This window comes from Rhinolophus hipposideros, assembly GCF_964194185.1.
Source record: "Rhinolophus hipposideros genome assembly, chromosome: 15".
NCBI classification, from domain to species: Eukaryota; Metazoa; Chordata; class Mammalia; order Chiroptera; family Rhinolophidae; genus Rhinolophus; species Rhinolophus hipposideros.
The window spans coordinates 64624343-64649550 of record NC_138061.1 but is presented as its reverse complement, the minus strand read 5'-3'; the positions used below and the strand labels follow the sequence as shown (position 1 = coordinate 64649550).

The following is a 25208-nucleotide window of genomic DNA, read 5'->3' as shown; positions in this document are numbered from 1 at the left end:
AGCCCAGGAAGCACAGAGAGCCCAAACAAAATGAACCCGAAGAGGCCCACACCAAGACACATCATAATTAAAACGTCAAATGTTAAAGACAAAGAGAGAATCTGAAAAGCAGCAAGAAAAAAGCAGTTAGTTACCTATGAGGGAGCTTCCATAAGACTGTCAGCTTATTTCTCAAAAGAAACTTTGCAAACCAGAAGGGACTGGCACAAAACATTCAATGTGATGAAAAGCAAGGTCCCTACAACCAAGATTACTCTATCCCGCAAAGTTATGATTTAGAATCGAAGGACAGATAAATTGCTTCCCAGACAAGAAAAATGCTAAAGGATTTCATTGCCAGCAAACCAGTATTACAAGAAATATTAGAGGGACTTCTTTAAGAAGAAGAAGAAGAAGAAAAAATAAAACATATGAATAATGGTAATAACTACATATCTAGCAACAATTACTTTAAATGTAAATGTATCAAATGCTCCAATCAAACCATAGGGTGAATGGATAAGAAAACTAGACCCTCGTATATGCTGCCTACAAGAGACTCACTTCACATCGAAAGACACACACACACAGACTGAAGGTAAAGGACAGAAAAAGATATATCATGAAAATGGAAACAAATAAAAAAGCTGAGGTAGCAATGCTTATACTAGACAAAATAGACTTTAAAACTAAGGCTATAATAAGAAGCAAGGAAGGACCCAGTAATCCCACTTCTGGGTATTTATCTGAAGAAACCCAAAACGCTACTTCGAAGGCAATGTGCATCCATATGTTCACTGCAGCATTGTTTACAAGGGCCAAGATGAGGAGGCAGCCTGGTGTCCACCAATGCATAAATGAATAAAGAAAGTGTGGTACATACACACAATGGAATATTACTCAGCCATAAAAAGAATGAAATCTTGCCATCTGGAACAACATGGATAGGCCTAGAGGGTATTGTGCTCAGTGCAGTAAGTCAGACAGAGAAAGACAAATACCATATGATTTTACTTATATGTACAATCTAGAGAACAAGATAAGTGAACAAATAAAACAGAAACAAATTCATAGACACAGGACATTTTGAGGGTTGTCAGGTGGGAGTGGAGTTATGGGGATGGGTGAAAAAGGGGAAGTGATTAAGAAGTACAAATTGATAGTTACAAAACAGCCATAGGGATGTAGGCTGTAGCATAAGGAATATAGTCAATAATATAACTATGTATATGTCAGATGGGTACTAGATTTATCAGGGTGATCACCTTGTAAGTTATATGTCTAATCACTGTGTTGTACACTTGAAACTAGTATAATATTGTATGTCAACTGTAATTGAACAATTTTAAAAATTATTAAAAAGAAATGCAAAAAACCCTTATGAATTGTTTATTTCTGGAATTATCTATTTAATATTTTTGGATCATGGTTGACCACAGTTAACTGAAACTGAGGAAAGCAAAACCTCAGATAAGAGGAGACTACGGTATAATCACAAGTATGTGACAAGTTTGACAGCTATGTAAGGAAGATAGATAGGAAGGAATACAACAAATGAGAAGCACAACTAAGTGGTTTGGTTTGAGTGGAAGGACATGAATATTTTTCCTCATAATTTTTTGTGCTTTTAAGCTTTCTATAATGAACATGTATTGACATTGCAATTAAAATAATTGTGGACTGTATAAGTGACTCAGTTAAGAGTGCCTGCTTTCTGTCTGATGTGTTCATCGCTTCAGTGTTTTTTCTTTTTGTTGTATTCTTGTGGTCTCTTGCTCTTGCCTTCTGTGCGTATTCAGAGCTGAGGGCTCTACTGAGCCTGCTGAAAAGAGTGGGTCTACTGAACCTCTGTGAAAGCAGGGACTGCTTAGGTCTCCCGTCCCACTGAGCTCATATTAGTTCTCCGAGGCTAATGAGAAAACACAGTTCTCTTGGCCTCAAAGATTATTAAGCTCTGCATGAGGCAGGGCTTCTTCAGAGGTGGTAAGCACCTCCCTGATAAGCATGGGGGGTTTGAGCATGCCCCCAGGGGGCTGGAAGGCACCCCTCATTCTTCTTCCCTCAGGAACCCTGTAAACTGCCTCCCCCCCAGCTGATCCCACGTCTGGAATATTCTACCTCGGTCCCTCCTCCCAGGCCCCACTGGTTGCACTGCAGTCCACAGTAGCCTTGTGGCTGTCCCCTCCAATGGGGGTCCTCCACCACCTTCCAGAATTGTTCTATAGTAAAATCAGAGCGAGTCCCCACTTACACCCTGAGGAGGTTCCCCAGCGCTCCGAAGCCTCCAATGCCAGGTAGCACGTGGCAGGCCCTCCGCTGGGCCTGGCTGGGGTGCCCACTGTAGCTCCCGGCCGGGCCTGGGCTCTCCGTGCCCGCCCGCCACAGAGAACCCTTCCCCCTCACCTGCCCTCCAGGACTTTGCCCGCAACACCCCGCTTTGCACCCACGTTTTTCCTTCCTGTCCAGGAAGCCCTCCCTGGTACCTCTGTCCTCATACCCAGTGCCGAGAGCGTGAGCGCGGGGTCAGGCGGGCTGTCTGGCGCAGCCCAGGAGGGACCCTACGCTCGAGTCCCCGGGGCGACGCGGGCGCTCCCGCCCTTTGGGAGACGAAGCTCCCCTCCCCCCCCCCCCCGGGAGCAGGCCGCCCCCCCCCCGGGAGCAGGCCGCCCCACCCCCCCGGGAGCAGGCCGCCCCCCCCACCCCCCCGGGAGCAGGCCGCCCCCCCCCCGGGAGCAGGCCGCCCCCCCCCCCCGGGAGCAGGCCGCCCCCCCCCCCCCCCGGGAGCAGGCCGCGTCCCCCACGTCGGGCGCCTGCGCGGGACCTGCCCAGGACGGTCCCCGAGGAGCTGCTAGGGGCGGGCGCGGGCCTGCTTCCCGGACGGCGCCCCGGGCTCCCCGCCCGCACACGGCGCGGCGCCTCCTCTCGCTTCCGTCCCTCGCAGGGGGGAGGCTGCCGCCCGCGCGCTTCGGCCCGCGCCTGCCTCGTTCACCGCCTGTAAAACTTAGTGGTGGGTCAGGATCCCGGCCCGAGGCCCATTGTCACCCCGCCCCGGGCTCCCGTCCTGCGCTCGTCCGGGCCGACCGGGTGCGCCTGCGGGAAGCCCGTCCCGCGCGGGCCCCACCGGAGGGGCGGGGCAGGAGGGGGCCTCGGCCCTCGCCACGCGCCCCCGGAGGGAAGCCGGCCCAGAGGAGCGCTGGGCTGTGGGGAGCCGCCGCCTGTGACGGACCGCGACGCCTGCGTTCCTTCACTCCGCTAGGCTGGCTGCGAGCCCCTCGGTGGCTTGCTCTGGGAGCTGGGCTCACTCAGCTGCTGCCGGGGAGGAAGCTGCAGCGGGTTGGGGCTGAACTCAACCCTGCGTCCTGCTGCTCCAAACAGAAGCCCGAGTCACTGCCGGGTGCATGCCCGCGCCACCCGGTCTGGGGCAAAGTCTAAAGTTCCAGCTGGAGGTGGACATGCTGTGCAGCAGGGGTTTTACCTTCTGGACGGAAATCTCACCTGTCTCTGGAGATTGGGGGCCAGGCACAATGCTGCCGGTAGGTGAGGCCTGCGGGAGGCAGCTGTGACTGGGGGGAGCTTGTCAAAGTGCTTCTGGAAACTTCTGAATGAACTGACCGCTCCAGACCTCGGACCTGATTTCTGATACATCACAAGATTATCAGAGGAGGCTTGTTCTCCACTTTGAGGCACCCACAGGAAAAGTTTAATATGCCATAGGTCTGGCAACAATTTGTTTTTCTTAAGATGGTAAAAGTTCCCCTTTGGTTTATTTTGGGGGTCGTAAAATGTTCTAAATTGATTGTGGTGATGGTTGCACAACCCTGGGAATATGCTAAAAACTCCTGAATTGTACATTCTAATGAATGAATTGTATGATGTGCAAATTATATCTCAATAAAGCTCAACCCAGAGATAAAACCACACAAATATGCCCAACTGAGTTGTAACAATAATATAGAACCAGTTCAGTGGAGGAAGGAGAGCCTTTTTCAAGGAATGGAGGCAGAGTAATTGTGCATCAGTAGGCTAAGAGAAAAGATAGAGAGCAAAAGAGAGAGAGAAATCCAAAATATCTCAACCTAAGTCTCACCCGTTATACAAAAATTAAGTCAAAATGGATGATGGGCTTACATATAAAATGTTAAACTAGAAAACTTTTAGAAAAAAATAGAGTAGAAAATCTTCAGGATCTAGGGTTAGACAAAAAGTTCTTTGACTGGAAACCAAAAGCCTGAGCCATAAAATGAAATTTGATAAGTTGGACTTCATTAGAATGAAAAACTTTTGTTCAGTGCAAGACCTTGTTAAGAAGATGCAAAGACAAGCAACAGACTAGGAGGAAATATTTACAAACAATCTATGTGACCAAGCACTAGTATCTAGAATAAATAAAGAACTTGCAAAACTCCCAGTAAAAAAAATAATCCAAATTGAAAAGGAGCTAAAAGATATGAAGAGATATTTCACCGAAGAAGATATACAGATGGCAAACAAGCACATGAAAGGACGCTCATTAGCTATCTAATGGGAAATGCCAATTAAAACCATAATGAGATATTACTAAATACCTATAAGAATGGCTGAAATTAAAAAACACACAACAAAGTGACAGCACCAAATGTGGCTACAAAGGGCAGCATGAGGGATCCTTGTGGGGATGGGAATGGTCTGTATCTTGACTGTCTCAAAGTCAGTATCCTGGTTGTGATGTTGTACTTGAGTTTTCCAAGATGTTACCACTGGGGAAACGGCGCAGGATACACAGGATCTCTCCGTATTGTTTCTTATGACTTGCAAGTGAAAATACAACCATCTCAAATAAGTATTTTTTAAAATGTCCCCTTTTCATATCACTGATTTAAATGTTAGCTTTAAAACAACCATGTGCATCACTTTGTGAGCGGTATAAATGTCTATTACATTGTTTTATATACCCGAAATAAAAAATAAAAAAACAACCATGTGCATAGATTGTTAAGAGTAATTTGAACATACCTTGAGACTGAATGGCCGTAGACTGATTGGGACCTGAATTAATAAACCTTTCAGCTATAGAGCTCCACCCACCAAGCGCCAGAATGAGAGAGTTTGGAGAAGGTGACAGGTTGGACTCTTCTGGGACAGAGGCTCGTCTGGAGAAGAACTCAGGATCTGGGCCTCTTGGGTTGTGCCTTCTCCAGAGGAGGGTGAAAAGCAGGTTGAGGAGGCAGGAACAGGTGAGGAGGCAGACTGGGGCATGGAAAGACTCAGAACGAAGAGGCAGGAGGCCACTCCTCTGCATCTGGCTTTGTTCTGTGCTACTATGCAAATATCAAAACCGTGATAGGTGCTCAGCTCCCCACTCTATTAAATGGATATTGGGAGTAGAGCTGGAAGTCTCAGAGTACTGTGTTGATATTTCTTCATTGATACACACAGTGTTACTCTGCCTCTATCTACTCATTGTTTATAAGTGACCTCTGCAAGTGACAGTTTCATCATCTTGTGAAGATGAAATGAGATGACACTTAAAGTGCTTAGCCTGCAACCTGGCACTTTGGTGGCAGTGGCCATCCTGGTGATAGCCAAGCAAGCGGGGTGTGCTGGTCAGAGGTCACAGATAGAGAATGGCTCATGTTGGAAGTGAAAAGAATTGTACTGGAGGAAGTATCCCCAAAATATATCAACATATACTTGCAGTCATTAAAATCAGGTTATAAATACTATTTAATAACATGGGAAGTTATCCTGTTAAGTAAATAAAGTATTATCTCAACTGTGTATGTAAAAGATTCATTCTAAAGAGTGAAGATAAAATCTGCCCGAAAGCTAACAGTACTTACTCCTTGGGGACGACGTGTCCCTTTGATATCTCCCTTCAGAATAATTATATGAGCTGGGAGAGGAAAAGACCAACAAATATATAATAATAGCAGACTTTAGTGGGGAGCTGTCTGAGAGGGTAAAGTAGGATCATCCCTGAGGATAGGAATCCTAACTGAGGAGAAGCAGAAATTGAGGGAAAACCCTGAAGTCCTGAGTGGTCCTCAAATCAAGGACTGGAGCCTCTAACAAGAGCCCTGGGTCATTTGCTCAGGCCACTATAACAAAGCACTGCAGACTAGGAGGTTACACACCAGACATTTATTTCCACACAGTTCTGGAGGCCAGAAGTCCAAGATCAAGGTGTCACCAGGGTTGGTTTCTTTTGAGGCCTCTCTCCTTGGCTTACCCTGTGTTGTCACATGGTCTGCCCTCTGTGTGTGTGGATGGGTGTCCAAATTTTCTCTTATAATACCCCAGTAATTTTGGATCAGGGCCCACCCTAAAGATCATATTTTAATTTAATTACCTCTTTAAAGATCTTATCTCCACATATGATTACATTCTGATGTACTGGGTGTTAGGACATCAACACATGAATTTGGAGGGAGGACACAATTCAGCCTACGAAGAGCATAAGTTACCATATGGCTAAAGTGTCCATAAACAAAGTTAAAATGCAAGTGACAGACTGGGAGAAATAAATATTTGCAACATTTATACAAATTATTCTTATCCAGAATATATACAGAGTTTATATAATCAATAAGAAAAATGTAAAGAACCCAGTAGAAAAATGGGCAAAGAACATGATTAGGAAATTCATAGAAAAGGAATACCAAATAATCAACGTATAAGAAGATTCTCAACTTCACTTACCAGTTTTATGCAAACTGGAACAAAATGAAGTGTGTTTTTTTTTTCCTATCAAATTGTCACAAATTAAAAAGACTGATAATGACAAGTCTCGGCAAGGATGTAAGGAAGTGGGAATTCTTAAATGCTAACAGGAAAGCATACCTATTAAAATTTACAACATTCATATCTTTAACCCAGGGTTAAACTTTTTCTAGGACTCAATGTTACCAAAGTTGCACATGTGCTAGAGGATGTATATGTAGTAGGACTTTTTTCCTCCTGTAAATTACTAAAAGAATGTATATGTCCATTCAGTGGGAGAGAAGCTAAATACAATCGTTATACACACAAAGTAAATACAATACACCCATTAAAAAGAGTGAAGGGGTCCTACACGTACCGAGATTACAATAAAGATCTTCATGACGAGGAGAAAAAAGAAGCGCATCACAGAACTATATTCTATGGATCCATTTAATGTTTTTATAAGTGTGTATTTACAAAGTAGACATAGGTAAATACACAGACAGTTTTGTGAAGATGGTCACCGAACTGGCCAGTAGTTATCTCTGGAGAGGGACAAAGGTGAAGTTGGGGCAGATGAAAGGAAGGTTTTTCACCGTATGCTCTGTATCCCATATTATTTAAGTTCTGTGCCACTAGAATAAATACAAACTTGCTTGTTCTGACATATACATGTAAGGAAATAAAGGTGTCTGCTTCTGAAGATCTTTTGCAGGTCTTCATTCACAGTCACTGCCTCAAATCTTTTGTCTTCTGAGAATGGCAGCCACCCTCATGGGAGCCTTGATTGCCCCCAATGTTTGCTTTAATCAGTGTAATTAGCAGAGTGTCAATTAGGCTGAAAGGCCTGGCAGCCTGCAGGCTCCCACAGCAGTGGCTTCTGCCCTTGGCTGCCTTGCCCAGCCCCTTCAGTGACTCACCTTCCCCCGTGTGGCTCTTTCTCCATCCATGGCCTTGTTTCCTCTCCTGACTCTGAGGGCAACTTCTTCCTACCTGCTGTTCCGCATCACACTCTGCATCTTCCTTAAGTGGCTCATTGGGGGCTCCAACTAGCAAACATTTCTGTCATTTTCCCTCACCTGCATCTCCTCCTGTTTTCCAGTTCGCTGAGAGTTTACACTGTCCCCCAAAGTCATTAATACCAGAAATCTGTGAGTTCTCATTGTCCCACCACTCTGCTTGGTCAGTCACTAATGCCAACAGAGATGATTCCTAAATGTCTCTCAAAGATGTCTTTTTCTTCTGTTTTTGCTGCCAGTGTATTATTGCCTCTCATCTGGATATATTTTCTCTCTCATCTTTTACCACTCTGTCCTCCCTCTAGTTGCTAGAGAAAGCTTTCCCAAAAGCAACTCTGACCACGTCCATCACAGTTTCAAATGTTGCTGGTGTACCATGGCCTGCTGGAAAGAGTCCAAACCCCTTAACATGGTATCCAAAACTGGGTCCCACTTGCCCCAGGCTACCAGTCCCCTATACACGTCCAGGAAGTTCCCATTCCCCTTGCCTCGCCTTTCGTACAACTCTGCCTTCGCATGTGGTGCTTCCCCGCTGGAGGTCTTCAGGTCACTTGTGTTGATTTCCCTCCCGTCCCCTCAGCATCCACTCTTATTTCTTGTGATGCCAGCATCCCACAAACCACCTGCCTTGCTTCTCAATCTATGTGTGTTTTAGATGGGTGGTTCCAGGTCCCTTCTCCCCCAGATCATTTGGTTTCTCATCTCCTGGAATTTGAATTTTAAACATCATAAGAGCTTTGAAGAGACAGTCCATTTCTGAGTCCGCCCTACTTCCTGAGAGGACTTCTTCAGTTTTCTCTTATTCTGTGAGTTGTGCTATAGGCAGCCTTCCTATCAACTTCTTTTTGGCTTAAACCAGCCAGGTAATTTTCTTGTGCTTTTAATCAAAGAACTCCCAACAAACCTCACCCATCTGCTTCAGACAAACCTTTACTAATCCTTTGAGATCCAAATTAAGTATTCACTTACTCAGTTATTTATTCATTCAACAAATATTTACTGAAAACATACTATGAGTTGGGCAGTATGCTGGGGATATAATTGTAAATTAAACAAGTATGGTTCTTGGCCATGTGGACTTTAAAATAACTCCAAATGAACAACTTTTGGTGTGTGTGTGGGGGGGGCTTTATGTGCAGAGGTTAGAATTCATCATATTCCTCCATTCATGGCACACTATCAGTACTGGTATGGGTAATCAATTAATTACTTTTACATCCCCACATAGGCAAGCATATTAATGTATTTGAATGTTTTCTTGTGAAATGCATATTGTAGTTTAGTGGGTATGTGCTATTAATTAATATAAAGAGTATTATTAGACATTGTACATTTCTTTTGCTTTCTTAATTTACTTCATTAAGCATGGTTGCAAGCCTGAAGTATTTGAAATGAGATGAAGGATCTTAGAAGCAAATGTAAGGATTTTGGCTCTTACTTGGAGTGAAATGGGAAGTTATTTGAGGTTTTGAGTAGAGGGGCAACATGATTTGAATAAGTATTTTACAAAGGAAAAATACTGATGTTTAGATTAAAATTCAGGGGTGCAAGTGTGGAAGCAAGGAGGCCAGTTAGAGGGCTGTTGCAATAATCCATGCGAGAGTTGATGGTAGTTTGAACCACAGACATATATGTTCCTACACAAGGAACTATTGTATATAAATGAGGACAAACCTCCAAAGAAACAGGAAACACCCCAAACAAAGAACATGAGATGCAAATCATTGATTATCAGAGAGATGCAGATTAAAACAATAATATGACATTGCATCTGTGATTCTGGCAAATATTAGAAAACTGGACACTGTCAACTGATGGCTGAGATACGAGAACTCAAAAACACTCTTGCTCTGTTTATGGCATGTTTAATCTAGCAGCCGTGTGACACTGCTGAGTCCAGTAAAGTACTGGATACACACACCCATGACCCAGCAATTCAGCTCCTGGTTGTATATTCCAGGGAAATTTCCACACATGTTCACGGGTGAACGTGTAGGAGATGTTTATTGCAGCATTGTTTGTGGCAACAGGGAAATGGAGGCAGCCTAGATTTCCATCACTGGGACAATGGATGGGTAAAATGGTTATCAGGCTACAGGGTAAGTAATTTATACACCTTATCTCATCTTTCCTTCACGACAGGCCAAGACAGTCGGACTTCAATAGCATCCCATTTTCCGGACGATTAAACGGAAACTATCCTGCCATACACACAAACGGCTGCTTATTTCCTCAGTGTTCGGACGAAGACACTGGCGGTCCGGGGCTCAGCAGCCTGCCAGGGCCCCCCGCCGGCCCAGGCTCCCTGTCGTGCGGCCCGCGGGACCGTCACTGTCCGGGCGCAGCGGCCTCGGGCCTGGGCTGTCAGCACCGAGGACAGCGCCGGGGCGGGGCGGGCCTGGCGTCCATGGAGACGTCACGACGCGCGGAGTCTCCGAGGAGCGCGCTCGCAGGCCGCCCGCGCCGCCGCGTCACGTGACCCGGGTACTCGGCCCCGCGCGCCGCGCACCCCCGGCGCGCAGCCCCGACCTGCAGACCGCGGACCACGCGGAACCCCGCCGGCCGGGTGAGCGCGGCAGCCCCTCCCCTCCGGGTCCTTGCGCCTCTTTTCCTGCCGTCTTGGGGGATTCCTCCCTGCTCGCTGTTCCCGGGTCCTGGGGCGCCGCTGCCACAGTCCTGAGCGGGTCCCCGCCGGGGAAGGCGGGGTGAGGAGTGAGCGTGACCTTGGCTCCGCCCTTGGCTGGCCGCGGCGGCCCCTAGGACCCCCAGCCCTCCCCCTAGGTCCTACCGTGCGAGTGCAAGTGTCCCGCGTGCAGGAGCGACGCACTAACGGTGGGTGGGGTTTCAGGTATCACCTGCGGTTCTCCAGCCCGAACACTACAGACTGTCCACCTCGCCTTACGTGGCCTGCTGCTTGCTCGTCGCGTTGGGAGTGGGGAGGGGTCAGCATTCTGTGCCTGGCAGGACTTGGCGGCAGCCTCAAGTCTCAGGACCTCGTGGGGGCAGAGCCCTTATAGACGGTTTTAACCACTGTCTCCGCTCACAGACAGGGAAACTGAGGCCCCAGTAGTGGCAAGACTGGCCAGAGGCCACAGCCAGCCTGGGCAGTACTTCTCCCACCCCCAGGGAGATGTAGGAGGAGGGGAGATGGGGTAACCCCGAGGTGCCAAAAGGGTGCATTGGGCATTAACCGACCCCAAGGGCCCCACTCTGACACCACTCCTCCAGGGACTGCCCTCGCAGCCCTCACCACATATCCCTTAAGATATTGGAACAGCCCTCATCTACCTTTGTACTTTGCTCACCTCCGGGCTTTAGCTCAGGCCTTTCATCTCTGCCAAGTAAATAAGCACACCCCCTCCCTATTCTGCTTCTCACCTTGGAATCTGCCTCCTGGGCCTTCGCTTGTGTTAAGCAAACTAGAGTTGGTGCTTCTTCCCGAGGAAAGCCCACCCAATTCTCAGAATGCAGGGACTGATAATGAGTCCAGGCTCTGCTGCTGCCTGGCTTCAAGGTCTTGGGGAGGGCCCTTCCCCTCTTGGGATCTCTAGTAGCTGATTTCTGCAGTGGGCGTGCTGCAGACCGGTCCTCCCCAAGGCCGCCCAGACAGGGCCTTGTGTGTCGGGGGGATTAGTGGCCAGGGGTGTCTGTAGTTGTTACAGTTCTGGGAATGTGGGTGGGGATGATACTAACTTTGTCCCTAGAGAGGATACCCCCCCTCAAGAACTGCCCAGCCTGGTAGTGCACCCGGGGCTGGGCTGGGTAGGGGGGTGCAAGGTGCCTGACTCTGACTCTTCCTTGCTGCCCTTTGCCTGTGTAGGAAGCACCTGGAAGGGCTGGTGGGGGTTCTGGCTCCAGATACTGAGGTTGGCTTTGTCCCCAGCCCTCCAGGGTTCCTAGGTCCCTAAGTCCTGCTGGGATGGGGGCAGAGGTGGTTGGCTGACTGACCTCCTGCCAGGCTGGGTGAAGGCCACAGCAGTGTCCTGTGGCTGCCCCAGACAGTTCAGTATTTGTAAAACACAGTGTTCCTTCACTGAGCCAGGCTGGACACAGCCAGGCTCTGTCACTGTCCTCCTGAGCCATCCCATTCCACTGTGGGTGTGGGGTCAGTGCTGGCAGAAGGCTGGGCTGACTGCAGCCGTTGGAAAGTGCATAGTCTAGATGAAATCTGGGTTACATCTTGACTCCATGGTGAGGAGAGTGCAGGCTCTCCACACAGAGCCCCATCACTCACCAGCTTAGCCTTTCTGTGCCTCAGTTTCTCTGTTTATAAAATGGGGCTAATCGAAGTACCCACCTCATTAAATTGTTGAGAGGGTTAAATGACCATAGTGCCTGTCCCAGAACCAGGGCTCACTGTGTGCTTTTATTTTTATTCTCACAATGGATGGTCTTGGGGTCTGGTTTCCCTTGCCTTAGAATAGAGGTGGTAGAACTTCGAGGGTTGTTTAGATTCTTCTAATAGCCTGGGCCAGTAGCTCCTGGGCCCACTGGCCATCTGGGCCACTTGTATCTGTATCTGTATTTGCTCAGGCCTCAGGGCTGGTCAGAGGTAGAGCAGGGGTTGGGATGCGGGCCCTCTGACCCGAGAGCCCATGCCTCCAGCCCTCATCCTGCACTTAGAGAGATGTTGCTCCAGGGAGAGCCAGCCCCTAGTGGCCTTCGCTGTAGGGCCTGGCGTCACTGGTGGTGGGGTTGGGCAGGTGGTCCAAAGTTTCAGGGGCTGAGTGTGTGGAAAGGAAGCTTGGGGCACTTGGGGCTCAGGTTCCAGCTGAACCCACCCCCTTCCTTTCTGCACTGGGATATATGTTTGCTTTTTTAGTTTTCCTCTGTTCAGACTTGCTGGTTGTCTAAGGAGCCCACTTTCTCTTGCTTAAGGAGACCACCCCCCCTTCCCTTTGCCTCATGTGAGTTTGGAGGGACAGAGGGAGGGGACATGCTCGGAGGGCTGTGCCCTGTCCTGCCTTGGGGTCTGACCCCCTGCAGAAGGCCCAGCCAAATGGTTTGGTGACTTGGTTGACCTGATGTGGAGGTGGAGGGGCCGTGTTGGTTGAGCACACCAGGTCCCAGATGCACTGGCTTAGGGCCAGGCCCAGACAGAACTGGGGAGCCAGTGGCACCCCAGAAGGCACATTTTCTGGGACTGAATTGTACACGGGGAAGCAGGCCCCTCCTGCCTGCATCGCCACTGGCTCTGGTGCTGCAGCCCACTCCCAGGCTGCCATTCTCTGGGCAGAAGAGTGTTAGCGAGCATCAGGGGAGCTGTTCTGTGTCCTAGAGGCGTTGGGCTGGGTCAGAGAAGGGGGCTCTGCTCACAGCTGTGGTGGGAGGGGTGGGGGCAGAGGACCTCCTCATCACGTCCTGTGAAGGACGACGTGGCAGAGCCTGGGGGCAGCAGGAACCTGAGTGGGCCCTCCACCTGCCTGGACAGGGGGCTCCCCAGGATTGGAGGTGGCTCTCAGAATTCCTCTCCTCTGGACGAAGCTTCCTGCTGTTACTCAGGAATTTTCCCTGGGAAAGGGCAGATGACATAACAGGGGTGAGATAAACTCCAGGTTCTCGTTCCTGTCCAGCCTGGGTGGACTTCAGCCTGTATGTAGCCCCTGTGCTGTTAGCTGTCCTGAATGACATTGCTACGTGTGAGCTCTAGGCCGGTTATGGAAGTTGAGGGTGGCTCCAACCGAGAGCTGGGCGTGGGCCTGCCTCTGGTCTCCCCTCCAGTGGCCCCTAGTGCCTTTCCCTTCTCTGTGAAGTGGGGCCATTGAGACCCATGTCATTGGCCTTCTGGCCTGGGAGGCTGCTCTGGGTCAGAACTGCAGGCAGATGAGGTCACTGGTCACTTTTGGTCTAATGACCAGAGACCCAGCTGTGCCATGACCTCCTGACGTAGTGCTACTTAGCCAGGTCCCTTTTTTCGGGCTTTTTCCTGACTGGCCATGGCGCACCCAGCACCTGGAGGACTCTCCTGTCCAAGTTCCAGGGTGGCCAACTGCGTGGCCTACTCCTTATTGGGCGGTCTGACTGCACGTGCCCTGTGGCCCTCTGAGAGGGCTCCAGGACTTGGGTTGGGTGCTCCCTGAAGCAGGGCCTGGGTTGTACTTGTGTCTGTACCAGGCTTTGGGGGATGGCATGGAGGGAGCTGGGGTGGGTGGGACACAGCAGGACTGGGGCTCAGAGTGCTGAAGCTGTGGGTGGACTTTATCGAGCTGGGATCTCCCACTAGGCAGTGAACCCAGTAGGGCTGGCAGACTGTCCCCATCTCCTCTGTATCGTCATTGCCTTGCCCAGGGCCACCTGCCTGGTAGGATGACACATGCCAGATGAGTGAAAGATTGGCTGCCAGAGCCTCCTCTGTCCTGGTGCTGTGGTTTATGCCTCTCCCCCATTGCCCATGTCCAGAATGAATCAGCTGAGGCTGCTGCCATCCCGGCTGGGGACACAGGCTGTGAGGCTTCTGGCCCCATGTGATGTCCGGATGTTCAGCGGGCACAGCAGGTCTGGGCCACCGGCCACATTCCCAAGCAGCAGAGGTGGAGGCAGCTCTAATTACATGGAGGAGATGTACTTCGCCTGGCTGGAAAACCCCCAGAGTGTCCACAAGGTTGGCACCCCCACCCTGCCCTTTGTGTGGGAGGGAAGCTCCTGGGGCCGGGTTGTGGAGGGGAGAGTGCAGAGAAGGAACTTGCCAGCTGTGTGATCTTGGGCAGGTTTCTTTGTCAGGTCCTCCATCATTCCTGTGTGTAAAAGAGCCTGTCCTCATGTTGGGTGGGGAAAGGCTGTTGCTTTCCTGTTGCTGAACCAGCCCAGGGGTGGTGGGCTGGCCTGAGAAGTCCTGACAATGCCCCGCTCAACCACACCTGGTCTGAGACCTGCCCCTGCCCCTGCCCTCTCCGTCAAGCTGTGCTGTCTCCAGATGGCCTCTTGTTATATAGTTAGGTAACCGAGAAAATAAATATCTGCTGATGGCCAAAAAAAAAAAAAAAAAAAAAAAGAAAGAGAGAGGGCGAAAGTGAAAAGTGCAGGTCGTGAGTCTCCTCTTCACTCACTCTCACGTGATCCCAAAACAAATCGTATGGAGTTAGTAAAAATGCTTTCTCCTAATCCATCCATTTGCTCAGCTTCCACCTGTCTGTATCCCAGTTTATTCTTCACTTCTGTATCCTTTCAGAGCATTTCTTTAGGTAAGCTTACTGCAAACACAGCTTTAAATTTCCCCTTTATACGGAAGTAACATGTAAGCACTGTTGTGCTTTGGCGTTTTTCACTTAGCACACATCTCCAAGATCTTTCCATGTCAGTACGTGAGGAGCCTCATTGTTCTTTTTCTCCAGTTGCATAACATTCCATTGTATGGATGTGCCACATCCGTGCCCATTGCCAGACGTCTGGCTCAGTTCCACTGTCTGGCTGTCACCATCAGTGCTGCAATGCACAAGCTTGTGTGTTCTCATCTTGCACACGTACAGCGATCTGTAGGATAAATTTTCCATGGTGGAACTTGTGGGTCAGGAGCCCTGTGTGTATAACATTGATGAGTTTTGCCAAGTTGCTTTTCACAGAGCTTGTACCACCTTGTTCTCTACCAGTACCGTGAGAGGAAAGCCCTTCGTGTTCTGCCAGAACACGGTGGTACTCAGGCATATGCACATCTGCTTTTCACTTCTTTAGTAGTAGCACAGCGTAACCCTCTCTGCTTTGTTCACTTTACAGTATATGTCGGTGATAGTCCCCATCTACAATGATAAATGTGCCTTATTTTTTGTAAAGACTGCATCATCTTTCAGGATTTAAATTTATCATCATTTATTTAACCAGTTTCCTGTTGATCTCCACTTAGATTGTTTTTATGTTGTTGTTTTTATAGACAGTCCCATAAGGAACATCTTGTACATACATCTACGCATACCTGTGCAAGTACGTCTGTAGAATAAATTACGAGCAGCAGAATTGCTAGTTCAAAAGATACATGCATTGAAAATGTTGAGGGCCTGCTTGCCAAATTGCCCTGCACAAAGGCCACCTCCAGCCCACTGTGTGTGAGGGCGTGTTTCCCTCAGTGTAGAAGCCCCTTGCACACCTAAAGCCTCTGGGTCACAAGTTATAGCCTCCCCCATACCCCTAGCAAGCTGGGTCCTGGAGAGATCTTGGCTTTGGGTTCGGGGCCTGGATTGGATTTGAGGGTCCTCGTGGCATGGTCTTGGGAAGGCTCTGAGAGCTATGATGGTGCAGGAACACTCAACACCCCCCGGGGCCCCAGCCAGGACCACCCCTCACTCCTTCCAGGCCCTGACCTGGCTGTTTTCTTGCTTCTGCCTAGTCCTGGGACAGCTTCTTCCGGAAAGCCAGTGAGGAAGCGTCTTGTGGCCCGGCTCAGCCGCTGTCCCCCTCTGTTGTCCCTGAGAGCAGGCCAGCGGTGTCAGGCCGAAGCCAGAGCAGCCAGTCGGTTGAGGACCACCTGGCTGTGCAGTCCCTCATCCGGGCCTACCAGGTGAGCGGCGGGGGGCACAGGCTGTGAGGCTGCACCAGCTCCTGGGGCGCGGCAGCTGCTCACAGGAGCCAAACTCGCTCGGCTCCAGTCAGTCAGAGACGTCTCCTCCAAGCCCTCTGTGGGGCGGCTCTTGCTTCTGCTACTCTGTCACTTACACCACTCTGCTCTTTGCTGTGTGTGGTCTTCCTTATGCAGTGCTACCTGCCACACACTGCTATGCCCCAGTACCTACAGGCAGGCTTAGCGAATAATCAGTTTCAGTAAATGTGGAATGAAAGTTGAGTAGATTGACCCTTTTTAATGGCTGTTTTCTTCTCTTGACTGAGCATACCAAGAGGACAGGGACTGACATACAGAAGGCACTTAATTAGTGTTTATGGGATGAGTGAACAGTTCAGTAAACACGTCTCCCTCGGCCAGCTGCTGTTCTGGAGACTTGGCTCTTCCCTGCGGGTCCCCAGGCCGGGCCCCTGATTTACCCAGCAGTCCTGACAATGTTCCATATTCTTGACTGAACAGGACTAATGGGAGGGCTGCTCTGAGTGTTCACTCCAAAACAAGTGCAGCTGATGGGACTTCTCTGGGAATTAGTGGCAGAAGACATGTTGGAAGAGAAAGTTGTCTTACTGATGTGCAGAAGGAAGGGCAAGGGCATCTCAGGGGCCCCTGGGGAAGAAGCAGCAGCCTCTGCAAGAAGCAGGGGTGGGGGCTTTAGCAAGGGGCAGAGGCGCCTGGTCCTGAATGAGCCGTGGTGTGGACTGACAGATTGCACTCCTGTGCCCCAGCTGTGCCGGTGGGCAAGACGGGGCACCCTATGGGCCATCCTGGAGCAACTGGCTGAAAGAAGCAGAACATGATCTTAACCATTGACTTTGAAAACAAAGAACAAAGTCTGTAAAACTCTGTGTTACATACAAGGTAACGCTGGTGCCAGCCCTTCAGCTGCCGCTATTTCTGTAACTAGCCAAGATTAACTCTAGAGAGGCCTCCCAGCATGGTAGTCTCTGCATTCAGGCACATTACACTGTATCTGCCTAGTGAAAACCCACCAAAGTTTATGCCTGATGGTGAACGCCGCCTGGGGGTGTAGTACTACCCCGTTCCCCCCACACATTTATTATTATGGACGTTTTCAGACATGAAAGATAAAAGAATTGTGTACTGAACCCCCACACCATCAGTACAGGGCCTGTCTTCATTCATTTATTACCCACTTCCTGCTCTCCCCATTGGCCACTGGTTATTTTGAAACAAATCCCAGATAGCAACATTCATCGAACATTTCAGCATGGATTTCTAGAGATAAAGGCGCTTTAAAAAATATACCATGAGTCTAACTATTATTACATTGCTTTGTACACCTGAAACTAATAAAAAAATATATATATATACCACGAAAGCATTATCACACCTAAAAATAATATCAGTAATCCTGAATCATCAGATATCCAGGTGGTATTCCTAATTGACTGTTTGTCTTACGATGTTTTTTTTTGCTTGTTTGCATTAGTATTGAAATAAAGCCACGTTTGTGATAAGTTGAGCTCTTAAGTCTCCTGTAGTCTGCAGGTTCCTTTCTATTTATTTTTGTGTTCCCTGCCATTTTTGTGGTTATTTATCCTGTAGAATTTTCCTGAGTCTCGATTTTGCTGGTTACATCCCCATGGTGTCACTTCATCTGTCCCTTTGTCCCATGTAATTTCTGTAAATTGGGAGCTAGATCTAGAAGCTTTATTCAGTATAGATTTGACTTTTTTTTGTTTCAAAATCAGCTTCCTGGTGGTGATGGCCCTTCATCAGTTAGCAGCTATGGATGATTACTTCCTGGATACATTAATTCTTTAGGGGTGGTAAAAATGGTGACATTCTAATTGTGTCTTTCTTTATTACCTGAAAATTTTGTCAGGAGAAACTTCCTTTTGTCAACTTCATTTATTCTGAGGTACAAATTGTATAGGAAAGGCAGGATCAGTGCTTGATTTTTCCTTTTTATTGATGAATTTTCAAAATTATTAGGTGGTTCCTTAACATCCTTCAAAGATGGCCAAGGAATATTTATCTTTTTTTTTATGATATGAATGCATGAATTTACACATATTTGATGAGCTTCAATCATTATACATATGATCCTAATCCTTGCTCAGCACGTGCCCTTGTTCTCAGCCCCAGCTGTGTTTGAGCACCCTTTTGCTATCTGGTATGACAGATGCTTCGAGGTCATCTTGTACATTTCTGCTCCGTCCTGGGACCCGCCAGTTCTCCAGGGAATGCTGGCAGTCTTTACTGCTGTTGTTTGATCATGACTTCTGGGCCCTTTCAGTGGTTAAAACCTGGAAGTACTTTTTTTTTTTTTTTTTTAAGATAACATACTTTATGGGTTTATACTGATGCTTCTACGTGAGACTTCAGGTTTATCCTCGACCTCATCTTATCTCACCATCTCCTTTTAAAGACACCAAAAATCGAGGTTCTCTTAAACAGCAATACAATGACTTATTTGATTTTCTTACAGTCCCCACACAACAGTCTTAGAACACAATTTTAACACTACTACTGCTGATTGGTAATGGAAATGAATTTATGAATTTTCCCCTGCAGTTCTGTTTGCTTTAGGGAATATTCTATTAGTCAGTTGGAATACTTCCTCTCCGTGCGTCATACCACCAAATGGATGCATTAATTCATTTGTTTCATTTTACTTTCAATTTTAAAAGTTAATTTTGTTTTATAGTGATATAAAATATTTACAAGATTCCAAAGTCAAATCTTCAAAGCAATGTATTCTTAAAAGTCTAGCTTCTAGCTCTGCCACTCTACCCTATTTCATCCTTTCCCCGTAGATAATTTTTCATATTTTCTGGTTTTCTTAATTTACAATTTATTCTTCTAATGCATACATTTACTTGTATGTATACAAATAAATGCAAATGTATATATTTACTTGTAGCTCCCCTTTCATAGACAATGGTAGTTTTCCACACACTTCTATAATTTGTTTGTAGAAACTACCTCATAGCAGCTGATAGGGATTTTCTTCATTTCTTTTAGCAGCTCTCTAGTACTCCCCTGCGTGGATTTCCCATATCCATATGCTAGTCTCCTGTTGATAGATGTTTGGGAAGTTTCTAGAATTTTGCAATTCCTGATAGTACTGTAGTGACTACTTCTGTGTATGTATCCATTCCTGTTTTTAAAAGTTGCATGTTGTACTTTTAAACAGAGTTGGTCTCCTGCTACTTCAGTGGCCGTGGTGGGACCTTATAGGCACCTATGCAGTGACTGGGTGCTGGAGACATGTGGACACTTGAGATTCTAAAGTGGGAGGTGAGGGTCTGGGGCCCACAGCGTCACTCCTGGTGAGAGTCGTCCAGCTGCATCCTGGCCCTGCCTGACCTTTCCCCTTTCTCCCAGATCCGGGGACACCATGTGGCCCAGCTGGACCCCCTGGGCATTCTGGACGCAGACCTGGACTCCTTTGTGCCCTCAGACTTAATCACAACCATTGATAAATTGGGTGAGAGTCAGTACCCTTTCCTACTGCCCTGGTGACGCCAGAACCAGCTGGTACCTGTGCCCTGTGAGGGGCTCCGAGACAGCAGTGGCTGTGGGTACCGGGGCCCAGTGAGCAGCCCAGGAGGCTTTTTTCTGACCCTCACCCATCTACTGCACGTGTCCCTGTGAGGGATGTCGCCCATCTTCCCTAGCTGGTGCACCAGGCTCAGCAAGATTGAGAGACGTGTCCCAGCCCACCCTGGTGGCAGGCTGGGCTCTGACTCCCCCCGATCCCTGCAGACAGAGGGTGCGAGGGGTACTGGTGGGTGCCCGGGGTACTGCCGCGGCCCACCTGGGCCCCACTCTCCTCCTCTCTGTCACCTGGCCTGTGCCGTGTGTGCCTCTCCAGCTTTTTACAACCTACGGGAGGCGGACCTGGACAAGGAGTTCCAGTTGCCCACGACCACCTTCATCGGGGGCTCGGAGCACACCCTCTCTTTGCGGGAGATCATTCGGCGCCTGGAGGTGAGCACAGGCACGTGCGTCAGCACACCTTATGGAACTCTCCGGAGCTTGCCAGAGGGAGGGAGGGCGCTGCCTTTTCTGTTCCAGATGCCAGGCAGTTGGACCTCCTCCCGGCTTCTCAGGGAGTACCCACCTTCCCCCCAGAGCACCTACTGCCAGCACATCGGCCTGGAGTTCATGTTCATCAATGACGTGGAGCAATGCCAGTGGATCCGGCAGAAGTTCGAGACCCCTGGTGTGATGCAGTTCTCCAGTGAAGAGAAGCGGACACTCCTGGCCCGGCTGGTGCGCTCCATGAGGTCAGGCCCTCAGCATGCCCCTGGACAGCCCGAGTGGCTGGAGGATCTGCTCCGGGGTGTACGAGGGGTCCCAGGCCCTGGCTAAAAAACTAGAAGGGTGCCTGGCATGGGAGGGCAGGACTGAGTGGGCCTCAGCCCCTGGCTTGGGGGCAGCCCTGGGAGGAGCACTAGGGCTGGTGCTCAGGCAGAGCCAGGCGGGTGGGCAGGATGGGGGCGCTGGGAGAACAGGACAGCAGGGGCATGTGGAAGTGGTAGAGAGTGGCTGTGGGCACATTTGGGCAGAAAGATGTCGCTGTGCTGAGTGAGGATAGCAAGGCCTTGCCGGTGGGCACCACTGGCACCGCCTTCTCGGAAGCAGGACTCTAAAGGAGCAGCTGGCACCGCTGCTGGGTGCACAGTGGATTCCTGAGCAGTGAGGTGTGGGCTGTAATGTGCGCTGAGCCGTGAGGAGGTCTCGGGCGGTGAGGGAGCCGTGTGCAGTGTACATGCGTGAGGAGGGTGGGGGCTGGGAGCAGGGAGGTGGCTCATCGGAGCAGTTTGACTGGAAGGGCCAGAGGCCGATAGCTGCAAAAGGGTGTAGGCAGAGGTTTTGGTTAAGCTGGGAGGACCTGTGCTCCTTGCTGGGGGGTGTCATGGTGTGTGGCAGGGCCTGGACTGTGTGGAGGGAGGTGACTTTGCACCTTCCTCTGTTCTGGGCACCCTGCTGCGAGCCCTCATGAGCAGCCCCCATGAGCCCAGCCTCGTCATCTTTTCCCTTCTCTCCCCAAGCAGATTTGAAGACTTCCTGGCCCGGAAATGGTCCTCAGAGAAGCGGTTTGGCCTAGAGGGCTGTGAGGTCATGATTCCTGCCCTGAAGACCATCATTGACAAATCTAGTGAGATGGGGATTGAGAATGTCATCCTCGGGATGCCACACAGGTGGGCCCCTTCCCTCCCCTTGCATAGTCCAGTCCATTCTCCAGGCCCAGCAGACTGAGGTGGAAAGGAAGGGATAAAAATCAGAGCAGGGCTTTTGGTGGGAACTGAGGGTAGAGGCAGAGTGGCCTAGAAAATTCTTAGCATACCTGGGCCCTGGTCTGCTCATCACAGAAAGAGCCACTCACTTGGCAAAAGCTGCATGGAGCCAGGGACAAACCAGGTTCTCGCAGATTCCATTTCTCTCTCACCATGTTGCCACTGTCCCCAGCAGTGTCAAGAGTTCAGAAAAGGGTTGTATTGTGCTTCTTGAGGACAAGAAGGGGCATGTTCAAGGGAAGTGTGGGCAGGGCCTGGGCAGGTGGAACCTGGTTGCCATCCCCTGGAGGGTGGTCTCTGGAGGTGAGCCAGGGGTCTTTTCCTCTGGCTGCAGGCTGACTGCACATTTCCCTGTGACCTTCATAAACACTTGGAAGACTGACTTGGCAACTGGCTTGACCTCTGAGCTGGAGCTTGTGGTCTGATGAGGAATGTAGCCGGGGGACAAACGAAGTTGGCCAGGGGTCCTGCCGAATGGGCCGTAAGAGGATGTGCTGAGCAGTCTGGGAGTCAAAGCCCGAGCATTTCCTGTGACTATTTCATGAGCAGCAACTGGGCCAGCCTCAAACTGCATCAGCATGAGGGGGTCCAGGGGTCCATATGCAGTCAGTGTGAGAGGGTCCCCACCCTGTGGGCTGGTCTGCCCAGAGCTGGGCGTTTGCCCATCACAGGCTTCATGCTCTGAGGGGCCTGGAAATGCCCAGTGTCTGGTCATGGTCAGGCAGAGCTGGCCCCATGGTCTGAGGTGGCATGGGCCCATGGCTTCAGTGGACCTGTGGAAGAGGATGGTATGGGGTGGTCGGGGGCAGCTCGGGGACCGTGTGGTGGTGCTGGGCAGGCTCTCGGCCTGGGAAGGGCTCAGGGATATGGGGACAGCAGGGACATGCCGAGCAGGGCCAGGCCTTCATATTTGAGGGGGGGCCTTAGGGGCTGGCAGGCTTTGCCCGAAGGGACTGAGGGTTGTTTATATGGCTCCCGTGGCCCTACAGAACGGGGGAGAGGCCATCTGGAGAAGGGCTGCCCTTCTGTCACAGAGCCATGTGGGGCTGGAGATCGGGCTAGGGTATGTGTGTGCCTGGGGCTGGTATCTGGTGGTGGGCTTTGGGGGGTGAGTTCTTAGGGCTAAGTGTACCCTCATCTGCTGGTGCCCACCCCTGAATAAACTGCCCCCTGATGAGAAGTTCAGTTGGATTAGAGAATCCCTGGTCCCTGGTTGCTTTCCTGTCCCCCTTCCCCCTCCTCAGACCTCAGCTCCCCTGGACAGGCCCTCTGGTAACTTCTGATCTTAGGGTCAGGGTAGTTCTTTTTCCCCTATCCTTCTCCAAGACACTGCTGGGCTGGGTGGGAGGTGTCTTGTGAGCCTCTGTGGTGCGTTAGCAGATTGGGGCCGAGATGCTGGGCTGGCTCTACTGTTGAGTGAGGAGGGTGGGCACTTTGCTGTGAGGCTGGTGGCTCCTGGCTCGCGAGGGTCTGCTGAGTCTGATGTGTAGGGGTGTCTCTCCGGGGGAACTGGCCAGCCAGGGTTGTTCACGTCTTGTAGATAGGATGAGGGCTGGGCCTCTCTTGGGCTCCACTGGGGAAAGGGGTTCCCTCAGACTCCATGCTGCTTCTGATAGGTCCCAGGTGGGCAGGGAGCATGGTGATGCCGCTGGGTCCTGTTGGGGGAGGTGGCCTCTGTGCCAGGTAAGAGCCCCGCCCCCTCTGTCTCCAGGGGTCGGCTGAATGTGCTGGCTAATGTCATTCGCAAGGACCTGGAGCAGATCTTCTGCCAGTTTGACCCCAAGCTGGAGGCAGCCGACGAGGTGGGTGCCAAGCCCAGAACCCTTGGAGAGCCGGGTATTTGGGAGGTGGGCTGGGGAGGAACTGGGCCAGGAGTTTCCAGGCTCAGACGGACCTTGAGATGGACAGACATGCAGCAGAGTAGGAAAGAGGCTGGGAATATTTGCGCGAGGTCACTAAGGGGTTTTGGAGAAAGTGCTGTGGTCTCTGATGGCTCGGATGATCTGGGCAAGCCTCCCACCTTCCAGCCGGGAAAACTGAGCCCCAGAACGGTGCAGGGAAGTCCTAAAGGCATTCACTGTGGCACGGGCCATGCCTCTGCCCAACGTCCTGTCTGCCAGCCCAGAAGGGCCTCAGTCGTTTGTTCCCCGGGGGCAGCCTTAAGAGGTCAGAATGGTTTCCTGTGCGTTGTGAGCAGAGCAGACATGTTTCTGCTCACAGCGTGTTCGTGGAACGCACATCATGCATGCCTCACCCTCCACGCCTTTGCCCTGCTGGGTCTCAGTCCAGCGGCCTTGCTCTCTCCTCTGCTCTCTGCCTACTTCATGGTGCTGCCTGTCTCCCCTTTGATGGCTCTCCTGGTCCTCCAGGCAGTGGGCCTGTCACTCCGTCCTCTGGGCCCCCTTTGCCCTCAGACCACCTCTCCTTCGGTCTTCTCCAGCCTGTGCACGTGTGTGCACATGCATGTGTGTATGTGTCCATTTCCCCCTCCAGGCTGGCAGCAGGGACCTTATCCCAGAAACCCTAGCACCCTGCACAAGTGCTTGGTGTGTTCACATGACTCATATTAAGTGACTACTCCAGGGTCACCACATTTGGCAGAGCAGGGCTGGCATCCACATGTGCTGGCTCCCAGCCGGGAATCTTCCCACCATCCTGTGCGTTTTATTCAGGTGCCTTCACCTCTGAGCCTCAGTTTGCTCTGGGGATAGCAGCACCTGCCCAGGATGGTTGCAAGGAAGCAAAGATGAGAGGAAATCTGTAAAGCCTGGTAAAAGGGTACTTAAAAAGAAAGTATTTACTAGGTTGTTTTCTTTAGTTTTTTTTTGGTTGTTGTTTTCGGTTTTTTTTTAAAAGAAGAAATATGAGCATTGTTCAAAAAAAAAAAAAAAAAAAGGTTATGCAATGAGAGCAAGTTTTCCTGGCGAGCCCGGTTTCCTGCTCCCGGAGGCTCCACTGTGGCCAGTGTTTGTTGTACTAAGGTGTGTACGTCCAGAAGTGTCCTATGTCCCATGTGTGTACAAACACACATCTGTCCAATCCAGCCTTATTTGTGACAGGCCAAGGGAGCAGCTTGCGACACCTTGTTTTCACTTAGTGACTTGTCACTGTGTCATGGCAGTGCACAGCTCCATGAGCTTTGATTTGGGTGTCCCTGTGGTTTACACCATCTCTTGATGGGTGTTAGGGTGCTGGAATGAGTGCACGTGTGTGAGCACTGTGTTAGGTGGTGTCTGAGAGAGGCTATGAGGGGCGAGGCCTGATTGTCCTCAGAGCTGGCAGACATCAGCGCGCCCACCTATGATGTGCACAAAGACCCTCCTTCCGTTTTTCCATCTTTGCCAACATGAATGGTGCAAACGTGATTGCATTTTAACATATGTCTTTGTTACGAATCTGAGTATCTCCATGTTTTTAAGCCATGTATATTTCTTCTGTAAATTCCTCTTCATGGCTTTTGCACATTTTTCTATGGGATTTTAGGCTGTATCTTACCGATTTGTGAAAGTGCTTTATATATTTAGGGAGTCAGCCGTTTGCCTGCATTTATCTTATATTTTTCTCAGCTTGAGGTTTTTTCCCCCTAGTACTGTGCATGGATTTGCTTCCCCTGTGACAAATTTATCAGGTTTTAGCTGCCTTATCTTTTATGGCTTCTGAGGTTTGTACATTGTTTAGAAAGGCTTTCCCTACTCTAGGGCCATAAAATTG

The 25208-nt window shown here is 50.0% G+C and overlaps 1 protein-coding gene across 2 annotated transcripts in view; it reads left to right on the top strand.

The window, feature by feature from the left end:
- The first annotated feature begins 9760 nt into the window (after positions 1 to 9760).
- OGDHL (oxoglutarate dehydrogenase L) overlaps positions 9761 to 25208 on the top strand; it is a 30643-nt gene continuing 15195 nt past the window's right edge. Inside the window, exons 1-8 of one of the 2 annotated variants that reach the window (XM_081074686.1) lie at positions 9761 to 9778; positions 14079 to 14280; positions 15997 to 16167; positions 19579 to 19681; positions 20069 to 20184; positions 20329 to 20483; positions 21255 to 21401; positions 23209 to 23299. In XM_081074686.1, the coding sequence (XP_080930812.1) occupies positions 14080 to 14280; positions 15997 to 16167; positions 19579 to 19681; positions 20069 to 20184; positions 20329 to 20483; positions 21255 to 21401; positions 23209 to 23299 (984 nt within the window). In that variant the 5' untranslated portion in view covers positions 9761 to 9778; position 14079. Of the gene's footprint in view, positions 9779 to 10142; positions 10246 to 14078; positions 14281 to 15996; positions 16168 to 19578; positions 19682 to 20068; positions 20185 to 20328; positions 20484 to 21254; positions 21402 to 23208; positions 23300 to 25208 lie in introns of those variants that run through there. The other variant, XM_081074685.1, reaches the window with a different exon arrangement.